This window comes from Panicum hallii, chromosome 7 (genome assembly GCF_002211085.1).
Source record: "Panicum hallii strain FIL2 chromosome 7, PHallii_v3.1, whole genome shotgun sequence".
NCBI lineage: Eukaryota > Viridiplantae > Streptophyta > Magnoliopsida > Poales > Poaceae > Panicum > Panicum hallii.
In genome coordinates, this window is record NC_038048.1 from 46,291,302 (window position 1) to 46,307,508 (window position 16,207).

At 47.6% G+C, this 16,207-nt stretch overlaps 4 protein-coding genes across 5 annotated transcripts; 2 read left to right on the forward strand and 2 right to left on the reverse strand.

Moving 5' to 3' along the window:
* Nucleotides 1–216: 216 nt before the first annotated feature.
* Nucleotides 217–4,577, reverse strand: LOC112899796 (glutamine synthetase, chloroplastic). Its single transcript, XM_025968403.1, has 14 exons — nucleotides 4,420–4,577; nucleotides 4,014–4,294; nucleotides 3,532–3,571; nucleotides 3,266–3,369; nucleotides 3,126–3,174; nucleotides 2,774–2,880; nucleotides 2,576–2,663; nucleotides 2,318–2,446; nucleotides 2,120–2,194; nucleotides 1,782–1,835; nucleotides 1,657–1,694; nucleotides 1,168–1,327; nucleotides 1,020–1,080; nucleotides 217–610 (listed from the first exon to the last, which is right to left on the reverse strand). Exons 2-14 carry the CDS (start codon nucleotides 4,253–4,255, stop codon nucleotides 471–473), a joined length of 1,287 nt encoding a protein of 428 aa, XP_025824188.1. The 5' UTR covers nucleotides 4,256–4,294; nucleotides 4,420–4,577; the 3' UTR covers nucleotides 217–470.
* A 322-nt stretch (nucleotides 4,578–4,899) lies between these two features.
* Nucleotides 4,900–8,122, reverse strand: LOC112899196. Its single transcript, XM_025967570.1, has 4 exons — nucleotides 7,784–8,122; nucleotides 7,437–7,670; nucleotides 5,821–7,038; nucleotides 4,900–5,740 (listed from the first exon to the last, which is right to left on the reverse strand). Exons 1-4 carry the CDS (start codon nucleotides 8,065–8,067, stop codon nucleotides 5,107–5,109), a joined length of 2,370 nt encoding a protein of 789 aa, XP_025823355.1. The 5' UTR covers nucleotides 8,068–8,122; the 3' UTR covers nucleotides 4,900–5,106.
* Nucleotides 8,123–10,213: 2,091 nt separating this feature from the next.
* LOC112899200 (BTB/POZ and MATH domain-containing protein 2-like) lies at nucleotides 10,214–11,713 on the forward strand. Its single transcript, XM_025967575.1, has one exon. It carries the CDS (start codon nucleotides 10,839–10,841, stop codon nucleotides 11,415–11,417), a length of 579 nt encoding a protein of 192 aa, XP_025823360.1. The 5' UTR covers nucleotides 10,214–10,838; the 3' UTR covers nucleotides 11,418–11,713.
* A 128-nt stretch (nucleotides 11,714–11,841) lies between these two features.
* Nucleotides 11,842–16,087, forward strand: LOC112899198 (BTB/POZ and MATH domain-containing protein 3-like). 2 transcript variants are annotated; one of them, XM_025967574.1, is made up of 3 exons: nucleotides 11,842–13,354; nucleotides 14,602–14,760; nucleotides 15,758–16,087. In XM_025967574.1, exons 1-2 carry the CDS (start codon nucleotides 12,678–12,680, stop codon nucleotides 14,630–14,632), a joined length of 708 nt encoding a protein of 235 aa, XP_025823359.1. In that variant the 5' UTR covers nucleotides 11,842–12,677; the 3' UTR covers nucleotides 14,633–14,760; nucleotides 15,758–16,087. The 2 variants fall into 2 exon arrangements, with proteins under 2 accessions (XP_025823359.1, XP_025823358.1); XM_025967573.1 differs by having other exon boundaries at nucleotides 14,602–14,697.
* Nucleotides 16,088–16,207: the final 120 nt, after the last annotated feature.

Below are 16,207 nucleotides of genomic sequence, written 5' to 3' on the forward strand. Positions count from 1 at the left end.
CCAGCGCAGCCGCGTGTAGCGTCACGACGCGCTCGCCGCGGCCGCTGCGCCGCGCGGGCTGGCACGGCATTGTCTTCCAAAATTGCAGCCCGAAATGCCGATCCACACACACAAAGGACGTGGATCAGAGCAGGGCAAGTAGCAAACGACATCAGCGCGGTTTCAGCCAAGAACAGAACAGAATCTGACACACCTTATGCTCGATGCATAAGCATAACTGAAGAACCAGACTCACCGAATGAAATTCACTGTCCATCATCCAGTCCCAAATGGAGACAAGTACAGACCGAGTACAAACGTGGTGTCCAAGCAAAAGGTTACTGTAACCGACGAATCGAAACAATGTGGGTCCAGAAAACTGTAAATTTTGTACAGGATGGCGCCGAACAGAATCACAAGATCCAGACCGGTGGGCAACAATCAATTTTGTTGTGGACCGGTTTATTTGCCTGAGCCATGCTTCATGTCTTTCATACATTCAGTGCCAACTTCTTAGCGGCAAGAGCCTCGGCTTCAAGGGTTGGCTCCCAGAGAATTGTGGTCTCTGCCAGTAGCCCTGTCACAATGTATGGGTCCATGTTCGATGCTGGGCGACGGTCTTCCAGGTACCCTGTTGGGCGGGGTGAAAAGAGGAAACAGCCTTGGATTTTCTAGTTACTGAATTCACATGCATGAATACTGAAAATTGTATAATAAGATATGAATTTAGTGGCACTGTATCTTTTTCTTTCTACTGCAGTGCATGTGTTGGCCAACTGGATGTATACATCCGTTGACAGAAACATATTTACATCCTGAACTGCACGACTAAACTTATATTTCAAAGACAAATGCAACATTGGTATAGGGTCATTTGGATAGAGTGCAGTCAAGATCGCAAGACCACAATTGTAACCTTAGCAAGACCACAATTGTGGCCTTAGCAAGATGATGCTACTCCGCATGGCCTAGACTCTTTGCCCAGTGTCCAAGTGGTATTTATATATAGGTAATATCAATGTAAACTGTCAAGAACATACCTTTTCCTTTGGCCTCAGTATCTCTCCCCACACGAATAGAGCATCCACGGTTCGCCACGCCCTGATAAATGAAAATGTTTCATTAGCAACTTACAAATAAACAATATTCAGTGGACTGGCAAAAGATAAACAAAGGTGCCATCCATACCCATGAGAAGGTGTCGATGCTAGCTGTCTCGTGTAACCCTGTCAATCTTCTTTCATTTCCTTCTCCATATGCACTAATGTGCAAATCATGGCGCAGAGAAAGGTTAAGGATTGCTTTCTTGATCACTTCAAATCCTCCATCTTCACGCATGCTCTTCGTGCTACATTTGCAAGGATTTCAGATTCAGTCTCAAATAAGGGTGAATTGTGTTAAATGTATTGAGAAAAATTCATAAATGCAGAATGTAAATAACTGAAGTGAATACTTATATGGATTCATTCACGCTAGGAAACAATTTACTAATGGCATATTGATACTTACTTTTACTCCCTTTCAGGCATACAAGAACAAATGTTTTTCTTAGATCTCAGCATTCAGCATATGCTAATCTATAGTGCTATAGGCATTCTGATGTTTGGCCTATACATGACAAAGTATACCATGAACTCATTGTGAAGGATTATTAAGTATTAGCATAAGGACTGTAACCTGTAATTTGTGTGGCAGCCAGCTCCGTTCCAGTCACCCTGTCACCATATAATACGGATATACGTTCAGTTTCCTTTAATTGTAATCCATTATAATAACTTGAAACAAGTAGCTGGCGGGCATACCGGAATTGGTTTTGGATCAAGTGTAAGCACAACTCCAGCTTGCTCCGTGATTCTCTGATAAAGGTGAGTAGGATTACATTTAGAAGTGCTTATAGTGACGTAAAAATTGACATAGCCTAAAGGACAGAATTATGGGCTTCAGGCCTTAGGTCTTTTGAACGAGACAGATACACGGAACTATGATTTTTCACCACAAGAAAAAATATTCTAAAACCTATAAATACTTACTTTACTATAATAAGCAGATGGACTCTTAAAAATATGCTCCAATAATAAGGAAGAATAAAAGAACCGAAATGACAAGATACCAGGAAATCCTTAATTACTATTTGGAGTACCTCGAGAAGGTATCTTGAAATCCATATGTGGTCTCCTGCTTCAATACCAACACTAGGTCCAACTTGGTACTCCCACTGCACAGATAAGGATTATGAAGTTCTGCCAATTAAACAGTTTGGGAGGGGTGGATATATAACACACAGATTCAGAAAACTAAAAAACAAATTACATGTGTCTTGAAAATAACATAACCATACCTGACCAGGCATGACCTCCCCGTTTGTTCCACTAATGTTGATTCCAGCGTAAAGGCATGCCTTGTAGTGAGCATCTGATATGTCGCGGCCGAATGATTTTTCCGCTCCTACGGCACAGTAGTACGGACCCTGCCATATTTTGACAGAACAAGTTATTTTCGAAATAGTGTTCATCAAGCCAATGCAAGACACTTATTTCAACAAGTAAATTTACTATGGCATGATACACCAAGTCTTTTTCCTTGATTAACAAAATACCTGGGGACCAGGGTAGCCTCCAACAGGCCAGCCAAGAGGCCAATTCACATCTCTCTGCATCAAAGTGTACTCTTGCTCAATGCCAAACCTAGAAGCAAAAGGATACAGGAAGTGTTTCAACTAATTTTTCTATTAAGTAATAGGATAGTAAGATTTGTATTATAATCTATAGCGTACATGTGACTAAGTCAGGATTACCATGGCACTTGTTCAACGACCTTTGGGTCGCTGAAAATTTGTGCAGCCCTGTGGCGTTTGTTAGTAGGAATGGGTTCCCCAGCTGGCGTGTAGGTATCACACATAACCTGAGAAGCCAAATTTTATATTAATCAGCATATTGTTTTGCACATGCTAATCAAAGGTCAGCATGATCGCCCATAAGTTCAGGTGACTATGTGACATCATCTGAGAAGCATGAGCGACAATCACAATTGAAGGTGAAAAGATTATACCATTCTAACTTGTAACTGCTATTCTTTTAACCTTTCTATTCACGTTTATGTGGAATAGCACGTATAGAATGGTATGAGTCAGTTGGGATTGGAAGTACCAAAATGTTGTTGCCGCCTCGGAATGGGTCCTTGAAAATAGCCTGGGGACTGAGAACAGAAAGAGAAATATCAGCAATGTAACAGTAAAATGTTTTTTTTTTCATATAAGGAGCACATCTGTTGTAATCCCCCCACTTACTATAGAATGACTTCACTGTCTTCTCCTGGAGCTTGGCCTGTGCTTGATCCATCGTAGTTCCATTTTGGTAGTTCCGAGGGATCCTCCACGGGTTTTTCAATTGTCTGAAATGCAGGCATGAAGATCTATTTTGAGTATCGTCGTGTAAAAGTGATATGCAAATAGCAAAAGGAGTGCCCTGTGCTCATGGGCTCATTCCCTAAACACCTGGTAATTGTCCGGAAAAGGAGATGCAAATAATGGTAGTGGTGACGTTGAATGCTTACCCTTGATTTGCTTCTGATGTCGATTCCAGATCCTCCGACCCTACACAATGTGAAAAGGGGGGACAGATGCAGATTCGTCAACACAGAGCTATGAGCACTTTGCATCAGTAGTGTGATCCTCATTTTAGTATTGTGTACTGCACACAAAAGTATGTGATGCACTCTATTACTTAAGTGCAGGAACTGGAAAGCAGAGATGAATCAGCACCCACAAAGCTTTAGAAGTTGTTTTAGACTAAAAGCTTAAGAACTTTTAGTGGCTCCGATACTATTTTATATAACTAGTAATAAAGTTGAATCCGCACTGTGTCTGTGTGTCCCCGTGCTAGCGGGATCTCACTCAACTGTGCAACTCCCGATCGGACGGTTCACGGACATCCAAAAAGCGAGGCCTTTGGCCTATTCCCAGGCTACGGTTCGTCAGGTGGGGGGCAGAAAAAATCCCTGCGCTACAGCGACCGAATGGAATGCAAGGCGCGTACCAGATGTACTCGGCGATGATCTTGTCGGTGTAGGGCTTGGTGTCCATGTTGAGCAGCTGCTCGAGGCGCGGCACCACCCCGGTGCTCGCGGTGCTCAGGGCCATGGCCTTGAACCCCGGGGTGCCGCGTCCGCTCCTCCTGACGCCCCACACCCTTCCCGCGGCGCTCGCCGCCGGCCTTGCCCGGACGGCCGCCTTCGCCCCGACCTGGCACTGCATCGCCGGCAACACCGCCTGCGCCATTCCGGAACAACCGGCTGCCCTCCCTTCCCACTCGAAGACCTTCAGCGAAGCAAATCGACACATTACACCACCAACCTCGTAACCACGCGGGAACCGGAATGCGGCGGAGAAGCCGCCGCCGCCGCCGGGCATTGCACCCCCCCCCCCCCCCCCCCCGAACTCACCTGCGACGAGCGCGGGCGAGACGGCGCGATGCGAGAGACGGAAGAGAAAGGGGAAGAGTGGCGCGGCGCCTCGGGATTATGCGGGCGGGCCGTATAAATATTTGGGATCCGGTGGCTTTTGCTGAGGGGATAGGGCTCCGCGGGCTGTGGGTGGACGAGAGATTCCTGGCCCTTGACGAGCACCGGAGGCGGAGGCAGCAGTAGCACGACGACACACCACACCAGACGAGGCCTCGATCACACGCACGCGCACGTCCGGATAAAACCCGCGGCGTTTTCCTGGATATCAGAGGGGCGTTCCCGCCCCGGTGACCTCTGCGAACGAAACCGCAGCAGCAGCGACCGGCGCCTCGTGTATGCTTGGGATCGATCGTCGATCGGCATTGTGAACTTGTGACCTACGATTACAATATGCCTTCATCCGCGGGGCCTTTGACCAGGGATGATGGACCGGACATGGCGATGTGCCGAATTCAATAGTTGACAAACAACTAGTGATCTTTTGTTTTTTTTTCTGAAAATAACAACTGCTATTCTGACCAGCAACTAAAGCACCGTCAAATGATTGAGTGTGGTACAATACAACCGTACAAGTGCCCCGTTTGGTTTTTCTCGCAGTAGGAAAAATGACTAGCTAACCACCCCAAAAAACTTCTCTGTCAAGACTTGGGTGGGATTATCCAGTACTCAACTCACGTGTGCCCCGTGCAACGCCAGCATTCCCCTCATGTACTGATTCCTGGTTGTTCTATACATCTGAAGCAAAGTCCCAAAGCTCTCGCAGGCGTCCTGGTACACGACGTACCTGCAGAACCTTGAAGTGAAGCCTGTGAAGCCAACCAAGGCTTGCTCAGGGTTAGAGCTGAACGCCTCAACAAGCTCTTCAAGGGCATCCAAGATGTTGCAGAAATCGATTCTCAAGTCTGCATCTCCTCCTTGTGGCAAGTGCCGGAGCCAGCTCATCCACAGAAACGGTTCATCATTATTTTCTTGGACTGCCAACTCGATGCTTTTCAATGCTTCCTTGAAGCTGCAGTTTTTCTCCAAGCTCCTAAGTATCTCATCAAAAGTTGATCTCTGGCTGCTTCTAAGAGCCTTCAAGTGTGCCGTTGTGCAGGAACTGGAAGATGGAAGCTTTGCTGCAACTATGCATGCCTTCCTGAAAATAGGATCATTGTTGGAGAGCAACCTGATGGCCACATGCAACACAAGAGCAAATAGCGAAGTTTCCTCTTTTGCTCTGGACCTGTCGAATCGAGACCCTCCAAGCTTCTGTTTCTCCACCCAACAATGAAGTGCAATATGTGCAAATCCTTCCCACCTGCAACACAATGTATGCTAAGAAGAAGAAACACTAGACACGCAAAGTAAGAATTTCACATAAATACGGTTAATACTTACTCAAAGGGTGGCTCAACCTCAATAGCAAGAGTCAAATGAAGTGAATAACCAGCATATGCATTCATTTGAGATTCACCAACATCAGTGTGAGCCTCGTGGACATAACCTCTAGGAATGTACATCATGTCTCCTTCATGTAACACCTCCACTCTTCCACTGTTATCATCTAAAGTACAATCTAGAGGATCAAAAGGCTCATATAGTCTAGGCAAAAGTGGCTTTGGATTAGGCCAAATCATCCATTTCTTGCAACCAAGTAGCTGCCAAACAAGTACACAGTGATCATCATAATGTCGGGCTAGGCCTTGAGACCTTGGAGGAGAGAAGTATATGTTGGCTCCTACAGAAGGTTGGCCAAATAGATCAGCCAGGGCAGAAGCTATAGCAGCAACCTTTTCGGACCGGAACTCCAAGCCACGCAATGCAACTGAATAGCCCTTCTTAAATGCATGCTTACATTTTTTTGCGAATGCTTCTTCATCCAGGAAGACTGTTCCATCATCGAAAAAATGCTCCTCCCTCGCATATACCCTTGAGGTTTGATCACTTGGGTCTTCTGTTCTCAAAACCCTAATGTCTTGCCTGTACTTTATGGCATCACCCAAGGAATCATGAACTTCATGGAGAAATGAATTTATGTCGAGTTCATCTGAAGCAATAGCAGGGCAAGAAACAAGCCCCTTTATAAATGATTCAATTATAGCATCAGGTGTTGTACCAAGATTAAAAGCACTATTCAAGGCTGCAAAGACAGGATCATCATTTTGAGTGTTTTGTTTCCTCCTGTACAAATTAGGTGACTTTTCCCAGTAGGCCAGGACAAAATTTTCGAAATTGGACTCAGCTTGGCCAAAAATACTTTTCCTGACCACATCAGGCTCTAGGCAGGCTGGAGAAGCAAGTTCAATTGAAAGATTAAAAATAGCTTTAGATATCTCATATTCTCTACTTTGAAGTTGATTCTTCCTGTTGTTGCAATCAGCTGATGATCTCAAGAGTTTGACTTTCTTCCATACTTTATATAACAAAGACAGAGTGCTCCTTACTAGCTCTTGCTGCATACTTTGCATTTTGTCAACTTTACGGGAACTCACCAGAAGGACCACTGTGTCGATGATCAAGTATGAGATTTTATTTGCTTCTGTGTCTTTTTCTGGGTGTTTGGTTGTCCTGCTATCAACAAATTCACAAATAGATTCCACCTGAAAAAATACATGCCTACAGGAAGTCAACTTCACATTTTCACTTGCTCAAGAGATTCAGAAAGTACAAACAGAGAGCATCTCTTTCATCAATTAAAACAGACTGTGATACTTGTCTACTTCTAGCTACATGGTGCCTTTTATCATATAACAATAAAGCATGCATTTGAAATACATTTCGCTGATATAAAGCGTGGCTCAAGTCGCTAATATAAACCTAGTTAGTTAGTAGCAATTGCAAATACACAGAACTGCTGGTAGGAAAACTAGATAGAGCATGAACACGAATTCAAGGTTGTGGCACCGAAATTTGATATTATTTTGTTCAATTTGGTAGGGGAAACCATATAAATCAGTAAGCAAAACATGCTTCATACTGTAATACAACTACGGCCATGGGATACAGATGCTCACAACATGCTCGGCAGGACAGGTGAGCCTGCAAGGCGCTCCCTACCAACTGAAGAGGCCGAGAGATCCATTATAGAATTACAGGCAGCCTCGGTCACTCGCTGGCTTCCACTCCCCAGCGCCCTCGCCAAGCCGCTGGCGATGCCACTGTCGGACGCCAGCACCTCGCCGGCCTCCATGGACCGCAACGCCGCCGCGCCCAGCACCTCGCAGCTCAGCGCGGCGACAGAAGGGCAGCTGCAATCCACATTGCAGCACAGCTCGTATCAGAAAGGCATGGATGTAAGATAAACAAGCGCAGGGAGGGCATTCCGGCAAATTGACGGAGGCGGAGCTTGCGGGGTGCCTACCTGGAGGAGAGGAGGCGGGGGAGGAGCGCGACCAGGGAGTCCGGGAGAGGGGACAGCATCTGCGGCGAGCGGGAGAGCACGCGACGCAGGAGGCGGGCTGCTAGTGCGGCTGAGGAGCAGGAGTTGCTGTTTTGGCGGGTGGTTTGGGCGGCGGCGAGAAGGATGGGGAAGACGTGGTGGTCGAAGGAGGCGGAGGAGGGCGAGGCGTCATCGGCGGCCGCTTCATCCATGCGCCCCTTCCTCTTTCTCCTCTTCCCGTTCCGATTCATGGCGTTCGGGTGCATCGCGCGTTCGTTTCGGTTCGCGGCGGCGCTGAGGGAGGCCGCGAGGGCGCGGTGGGAGACGATGATGGATGCAGAAGTACGTGTTGCCTGCACCGGTGGCGTATATGATCATATTACGCTTTCTCTGTAGCTTTGCGCCTTTGTGTGACGACGCCAAGACATCGGTTGGAATTTGGAAACTTGGCATGAATTGAGCTTGTTGCAGACAGCAGCATACTTAGTTTCGATTTCTTTTAAAAAAATTCTGAAGAATGGATTTTAATGAATTTCGTCATTTTATTATTTTTATATTTTCGTTAGAGATGCTCCGCAGACTGCGCGTAGTAGTTTTAAAAAATTTCACACTCAAAAGTAATCATACTCCTGATCATACTTTTTATTTCCAAACAACGTGGCCCGATAGCCGTGTGTCTAAAAAAAGTTTGAAGGATATGATGGGCTTTTACACCAAAAGCATGACGACGAGATGGGTGGCAGCGTACCAAAAATCAATCAGAGACTAAATTAGTCTGAGAATAGCGGCGCAGCTCGAGCTGATCTTCGAGGGCGGGTTGTCGAGATCTTGCATGCCATTAGTCATTAAACTAGTACAAAATAATTGCCGATACATTTATGCTATATGAACTTTAGCAATCATACTGTTAGCTGATCGAATAGTTAAATCACTATGGTGCCCTGTTTCCCATGCTTGCTCTTTGCAAAGTTGGAGTTGTACAGTCAGCAGGTCTACACCTACTCCCAACTCCTTGGCCGCCAAGAATGCTTTTGGTCGCTTGCGGTGCTATATGAAGACCTGAACTCGCGTCTCAGCAGCAGTGAACTATCTTCCTGAGCTCTATCTCCTGACTATGCTTCGTGGAGCTGTTCCTCTCTGATCTTCTTCTCAAGTCTTGTCTATGTGCTTCTTGTTTCTTGAATTATGATCCGTTTTACTATGTGCCTTTTTCTTTTTTCTTTTCTTTTGTGCTTTTTCGTTAAGTTTATTTTGCGGTTTAATTTGTCACAGTCATTTTTGTTTGAGCTTGGCCCTTGGAGGACAATGATGGAAACAACGAAGGCTCGCTCGCCGAACCTAATATGGCATCTCAGGTGCCTTGACGATTAGATTCGTATGTGTACTGAGTTCTCCATGCTCACAGCTTCCTTCTGTCACTGATGAGAGTCTGAGAAATCAATCTTGGCTTTGGACGTTCTTCCTTCTCTCAGTTCTCACCGTCTCTTGCATGGAAATTAAAAGTGTACAGCTTGGAGTACATCCCCCTGTTCCTGTCGCTGGCGTCCCTGGTGAAGGGCATCTGCTGGACCGCCTACGCTCTCATCAAATTCGACCTCTACATCACCGGAAGCAACTACAACCAGCAGGTTAAATTTCAAAGTTTATTCACTTCAGTCCGGTCCACCGTATCATTAGAACGGCAACACTAGCACTACCACTACCAGTAGGAATCTGTCAGCGACTATATATAAAGACTGTGACCAAAAATCTCCTCCTGCACTGCAGCAGGGAGAGCCATGTGCTCTAGCAGTGACAAACAGAGCAATTTTTACAGCAGAACGGGGTTCTAGAACCGTATTCCATTGCGAGACTACCATCCATCAGTGTTGCAATAAACCACACCACCGGATGCCCGGCCACATGGGTGCTCAGCCGGCAGCCTTTTCCCCTTCGCGGCCTCCTCCCGTCCCTCCGGCTTGGTTCAGGGGCACATGCGCGTAGCACGTAACCACCCGTGTACGGTTGCGCAGGTGCCACACGCCCCCTTTCCTGGAGATGAACAATTGTCGTCCAATTTTTCTTTTTCTTTCATATTTCTCTTGGCACTATTTTGCTCCCTTTTTGGGAACTACTGTCCTCAACTTCTTATATCGTTCTTCTTTCGTTTTGAGTGGACGAACTACAATTGTTTTGCGATGTTCAGAGCTTCAGATCACGCATAGCGTTCTTGAAACCCGGCAGCAAGTTAACCGCATGCAAAATAATGGTCGTAGTTCAATATATCAGTTTGAGTAAAAAGGAAACACGAGATGCACAGAGGTTCAGAATCAGCATTTCACCGAGAAAGCTCGATTGCTCAAAAAGGTTTCAGAGGAAGACAAGTTCTGTTATGAAATTTGCATGGAACTTGGCCCGAACTTCTTACTGAACAAAATTCCTCATTCAACTTTCATACGAAACTTGGTCCGAAAATCACAACAGAAAACAGGTCTAAACATTCAACAGAGAATGATCTGAACTGGAATCAAACAACAGCTCTGTTTGCAACAGCTGTGTCTCTAACATGACAATCCCCATCATCTCAGCACTAATATATGAAAGAACAACAGCTCTATTTGCAGCAGCTAGCTCACAGGGGGAGTTCAGGGTGCGCCCAGCGCTCAGTAGCGAACACACAGTACGGGAGGCCGCTGGATGCCGGGTTCATTTGTTTCCTTTCCGATTTCTGGCCTCGCCCGCTGTTTCCAGTGGACTGTGCCTGCGAACTCAATGCCAATGCAAGTTCCTGGAACATACCTGCTTAGCATGGACGCCCGTGAGTACGTTGCTCTTTTTGAAGGAAAGCATGTGCAGCTCATGTGGAACATCACAACCAGCCAACCGACTTTGTGGAAAATCACACCGGCGCATTCAAAAGCTAGATTCTTTTTATAAAAAAAGAAAGGACAATCCCACCCACACCACGAATCACTTCTTCAGCTAATCCATCCACCGGTCACTTCTTCCCTCTCGGAGCGCGCGCGCACCAATCCATCGGTCACCCGCCTGCACGCCCATGGCCAGCGCGGGTGCGGCAGCGGTGACGACGTCGGCGAGCGAGGTATCGGTGAGCTCGCACCTGTTCACGGTGAGGGGCTACGGCAACACCAAGGGCATCGGCGTCGGCGTCTCCATCGAGTCGCCCGCGTTCGACGCCGCGGGGCACCGCTGGTCCGTCGTGTTCTACCCGGACGGCGAGAGCCAGGACGCCAGCGGGCAAATCTCCGTCTTCGTCAGGCTCGTCAGCGAGGCCAGCGACGACGTCACCGTCCTCTACGGCTTAAGCCTCGTCGACCCGACCGGCGCCGCGCCGGCCGCGGAAGCCTCGAAGGCCCCAAAGATCTCCACGTTCAGTTGTGGTGAGTCCAGAGGGCTCGGCTGTTTCATGGAGCAGGAAACGTTCGAGGCTTCGCCGTACCTGCAGGACAATTGCTTCACGATCAAGTGTGTCATCGGAGCCGTCAACGGACCAGGTGCAGCGCTGGCGCCGCCGGCCACCGAGCTGCGCCATGGTTTCGATCGCCTTCGGCTAGACGGCGCTGCGGACGACGCGTGGTCCGACATCGGAGGGAGCAGCGGAGAAGCTAGCGACTGAACAAGATAGCCATGCTGCTCTACTAGCCTGTGCTAGGAGCGCAGGTGTATCAGGGGAAAAGAATAAACAGAGTTGCCTCTGGCAGTTCACCAAGCATGTATATCTTTGTGGCTTGCATGCTTTGCTCTTTAACAAAAACTCTATGTACCTTGCTCTGTGCACAGAAATATGTAATCAGGTTCGGACGGGTAAGGATTGAAATTGTGGACTGATTTGCTGTCCAAACAAGCCTGCAATGACTGATTGCAGACTTGGGATAGTAGCCGGATAACAAGGGAAAGGCTGCAATGATTTCAGATTTCTCTTGGCACTATTTTGCTCCCTTTTTGGGAACTACTGTCCGCAACTTCTTATATCGTTCTTCTTTCGTTTTGAGTGGACGAACTACAATTGTTTTGCGATGTTCAGAGCTTCAGATCACGCATAGCGTTCTTGAAACCCGGCAGCAAGTTAACCGCATGCAAAATAATGGTCGTAGTTCAATATATCAGTTTGAGTAAAAAGGAAACACGAGATGCACAGAGGTTCAGAATCAGCATTTCACCGAGAAAGCTCGATTGCTCAAAAAGGTTTCAGAGGAAGACAAGTTCTGTTATGAAATTTGCATGGAACTTGGCCCGAACTTCTTACTGAACAAAATTCCTCATTCAACTTTCATACGAAACTTGGTCCGAAAATCACAACAGAAAACAGGTCTAAACATTCAACAGAGAATGATCTGAACTGGAATCAAACAACAGCTCTGTTTGCAACAGCTGTGTCTCTAACATGACAATCCCCATCATCTCAGCACTAATATATGAAAGAACAACAGCTCTATTTGCAGCAGCTAGCTCACAGGGGGAGTTCAGGGTGCGCCCAGCGCTCAGTAGCGAACACACAGTACGGGAGGCCGCTGGATGCCGGGTTCATTTGTTTCCTTTCCGATTTCTGGCCTCGCCCGCTGTTTCCAGTGGACTGTGCCTGCGAACTCAATGCCAATGCAAGTTCCTGGAACATACCTGCTTAGCATGGACGCCCGTGAGTACGTTGCTCTTTTTGAAGGAAAGCATGTGCAGCTCATGTGGAACATCACAACCAGCCAACCGACTTTGTGGAAAATCACACCGGCGCATTCAAAAGCTAGATTCTTTTTATAAAAAAAGAAAGGACAATCCCACCCACACCACGAATCACTTCTTCAGCTAATCCATCCACCGGTCACTTCTTCCCTCTCGGAGCGCGCGCGCACCAATCCATCGGTCACCCGCCTGCACGCCCATGGCCAGCGCGGGTGCGGCAGCGGTGACGACGTCGGCGAGCGAGGTATCGGTGAGCTCGCACCTGTTCACGGTGAGGGGCTACGGCAACACCAAGGGCATCGGCGTCGGCGTCTCCATCGAGTCGCCCGCGTTCGACGCCGCGGGGCACCGCTGGTCCGTCGTGTTCTACCCGGACGGCGAGAGCCAGGACGCCAGCGGGCAAATCTCCGTCTTCGTCAGGCTCGTCAGCGAGGCCAGCGACGACGTCACCGTCCTCTACGGCTTCAGCCTCGTCGACCCGACCGGCGCCGCGCCTGCCGAGGAAGCCTCGAAGGCCCCAAAGGTCTCCACGTTCAGTTGTGGCGAGGCCAGAGGGGTCGGCTGTTTCATGGAGCAGGAAACGTTCGAGGCTTCGCCGTACCTGCAGGACAATTGCTTCACGATCAAGTGTGTCATCGGAGCCGTCAAGGGACCCGTTGGGCGCCCGCGCGGTGGCGCACGCCGGCGGCCGCTAGCTGGGCCAGCGTGGACCGCTGTCCCTTCACCTCCCCTTTCACCTCCCCGCTGCCGCCCGCTCGTCTTCTCCTCTCTCCCCATTCAAACACGCCCGTTCTCCTCCCCCGGCCAAACCCTAACGCCTCCCGCCGCCGCTTCCTCTTCCACTCGCCCGCCGGCCGCCGCATCCCATCGCCGTCGGTGAGCCCCCATCCAATTCCTCGCGCCCACACCACCTCCTCCCCCTCCTCGTTCGATTCCGGCCGCCCGCCGCCTTCCCCTCTGCCCGCACCTTCTCCCCGACACTCCTCCCTCCGCCGCCGCCGTGCTCCGCCGCGCCGCCGGTCACCGCCTCGCCCCGCTCGCCCGTGCCGCGGGCGAGCACCCTTGCTGTGCCACGCTGCCGGTGCGCGCGCGTCCCCGCCCCCTCTCGCGCTCCGGCTGCGTCGCTGCCCGTGGGCAGCCGCGGCGTCGCGCTGCGCGTGCGCGCGTCCGCGCGCGGGCCGCGCCGCGGGCGTGCGCTGGCCGCGCCCGTGGTGAGTCAAGGCCACGGCTGGCCTTGACTCCGCCCGGGGCGTGCGCTGGCCGCCTGGGTCCGCCTGTCGGCGCCTAGGGGCGCTAGATCCGGGGGTGGATCTAGCGCTTGCCGCCCGGTTTCTTTTATTTGTTTTATGCTGTACATTTATAAATTGCATAGGAAATGTTCTAGGTCTCCAAAAATTGTGAAATTAAATTTTTTGGACTCCTCTGCAATAGATCTACTTAGATAAATTAAGTTTGAGCATGTCAAAATCCTGTACACTTAGTTAAATTTTATCCTTTCTAAACATAGTTAAATGCTTAACTTATTTTGTGATGCTCTAAAAATGTTAAATCAAGATTTTTTAGAATCCTTAGTGAAATTACTAGATGATGGTATAGATTGTGCAAGTGTTTTCATGCTTTTTGCTAGAGTTTTAATGTGTTTATTTAAATTCTGCCTGCAAAATTGTTTAATGTGTAACTCTTGATTGAAAAATGATAAAATGATAAAACCACTTCTGTTACTTTTGTTATCAAATCCTGTGTCTCCAGTAATTCTTTAAGAATTCATGAAGAATGCTTTGAGTACCTTTTAAGATTTAACTTGATTCTAGCAGCTGAAAACTATAAATAACATGAGTAATTCCACAAAGATGTTTTTGCTGCAATTTCAACTCTCATGAGTTTCTTTTGAGATCCCCACTGTGCACAATTTAAATCATGATTTATGCTTGCTAAATATCTTGTTAAGCAAATTTCGTCCTTGGCCGTAGAATTAAAATTAGTAGTCAAGCTTGTGGTGTCATGGTCGTTTTGCTTCCATGATTGGAGTGATATTTTTCTTCCATTGCCATATCATTGCATGTCATCTCATTTTCATATCATTGGCACCATCCTAATGCATACATCTCATTCATGCATTATAGTGACCGAGACGCCGGAGGACGCACCCGTTGAGCCCACCGAGACCTTTGAGACCGAGCCGGGAGCCGAATTTGTTGTGGAACAAGAAGAAAACCAAGGCAAGCAGCTAAGCATGATCCCTTGCCCCTTTTTAACTTGACTGGACTTAGTTATCTCAATGGGTATATATGTATATTCTATATGTTTAATTTTTGCATCGTCGATCCTATTTACTTGTCATGACCTTCCTTGTTTACGCTCTCATGTCCTTGTCACGTGTAGTAATAACTAAATGATCTAGCAAAAGCTTAGTCATGCTTAGATTTGGCTTTTAAACTTGCAAGAAACATTGGAATAGGGTTACCTTGATCACTACACTACTTCTAGTATGTTCGTGCTTATTCCCGGTGTGTCGGAAGATCGGAAAAGGGGATTAATGGAATGGTTATGTCATGATTCGAGTGGAAGGCAGGGCCTTGGGAAAGGAGTCTCGGAGGTATAGTCCGCTTGAATTGGTTAAGGACCGTCCGTGGATGACCTTGGAAATTGAGCACTTATCGTACTACCACATATCCATTCATGGGATGGATAAACCAATTACCCTCTAGTTCTAATCATTGATGCACGGTCCTAGATGCGTGGCCATAGGCCTTTGTAGAGAGGCTTAGGGGTGTCCCCGGTGGATCTAGGTAACTCTCCGCGCAAGTTAGGCGTGATGTTCAACGGTTACAACTAGTCGGGAAAGGTTGATGCGAGTACCCCCTTGCCCAAAGTGATCGGTTGGGTGAGTCGCATGGTCCTTGTGTCGTGTGGGTAAAGATGTACACCCTTGCAAGGTTATTGAATCAATTCAAATTGCCGTGCTCTCGATTATGAGCAAGCTCTTTATCCTACGAATTCTTCGTAGAAGTGTTGATTTTGTTGGTTGGATACATGTTACCTCTTGATGATGCATAGTGATTAATTAAATTAATTAACTAAAACTTGAGGTGGGTTGGGCAAGTTGATTAAAATGCTAGGAAGCTAGGTGTGGAGTTAGGGAGCTCATGCTTAACTAATATTACTTAACCCCAAAGCCTCTTTGTGAGCCTTCATATGCATACTCCTTGATTATTAATTATTCGCGTAAGTCTTGCGAGTACCTTTGTACTCATGTTGCTTTATTATACTAAGTTGCAGGTGAACCGGAAGTGGTGTTTGGCCATTTGTACCCCGCCGAATCCGGCGTGGGCGAGGAGTAGACCAATACGGTTAATGGTGTCCTTGAGCAAGACGCCATTATTATTTATCGTTATATTTTCCGCTGCGTATCGTATTTTTATGATAAACGTTAAACTCTATAGTTTTTACCCCTTTCTAATGTTATTGTGAGCCCGAGGCTTGTATCCCTTATTTGAATCTTTAAATTTCAGATTTAGAACCTTTTCCTATATTAACGTTGTAATGGTTAGTTGCTTAACTTTATATTAAAACTTGCTCTTTATGGATCATTGGTGATGTATGAGCTCATGATGGTATGTGCATGTGCATGATCTTGGGCATATGTTGGATCACATACCGGGACTACCAGGTTTAACATATTTTCGGTGAAAAATAAGTTGGTCCTTGGTAGTTTAGATGTGGATTAAC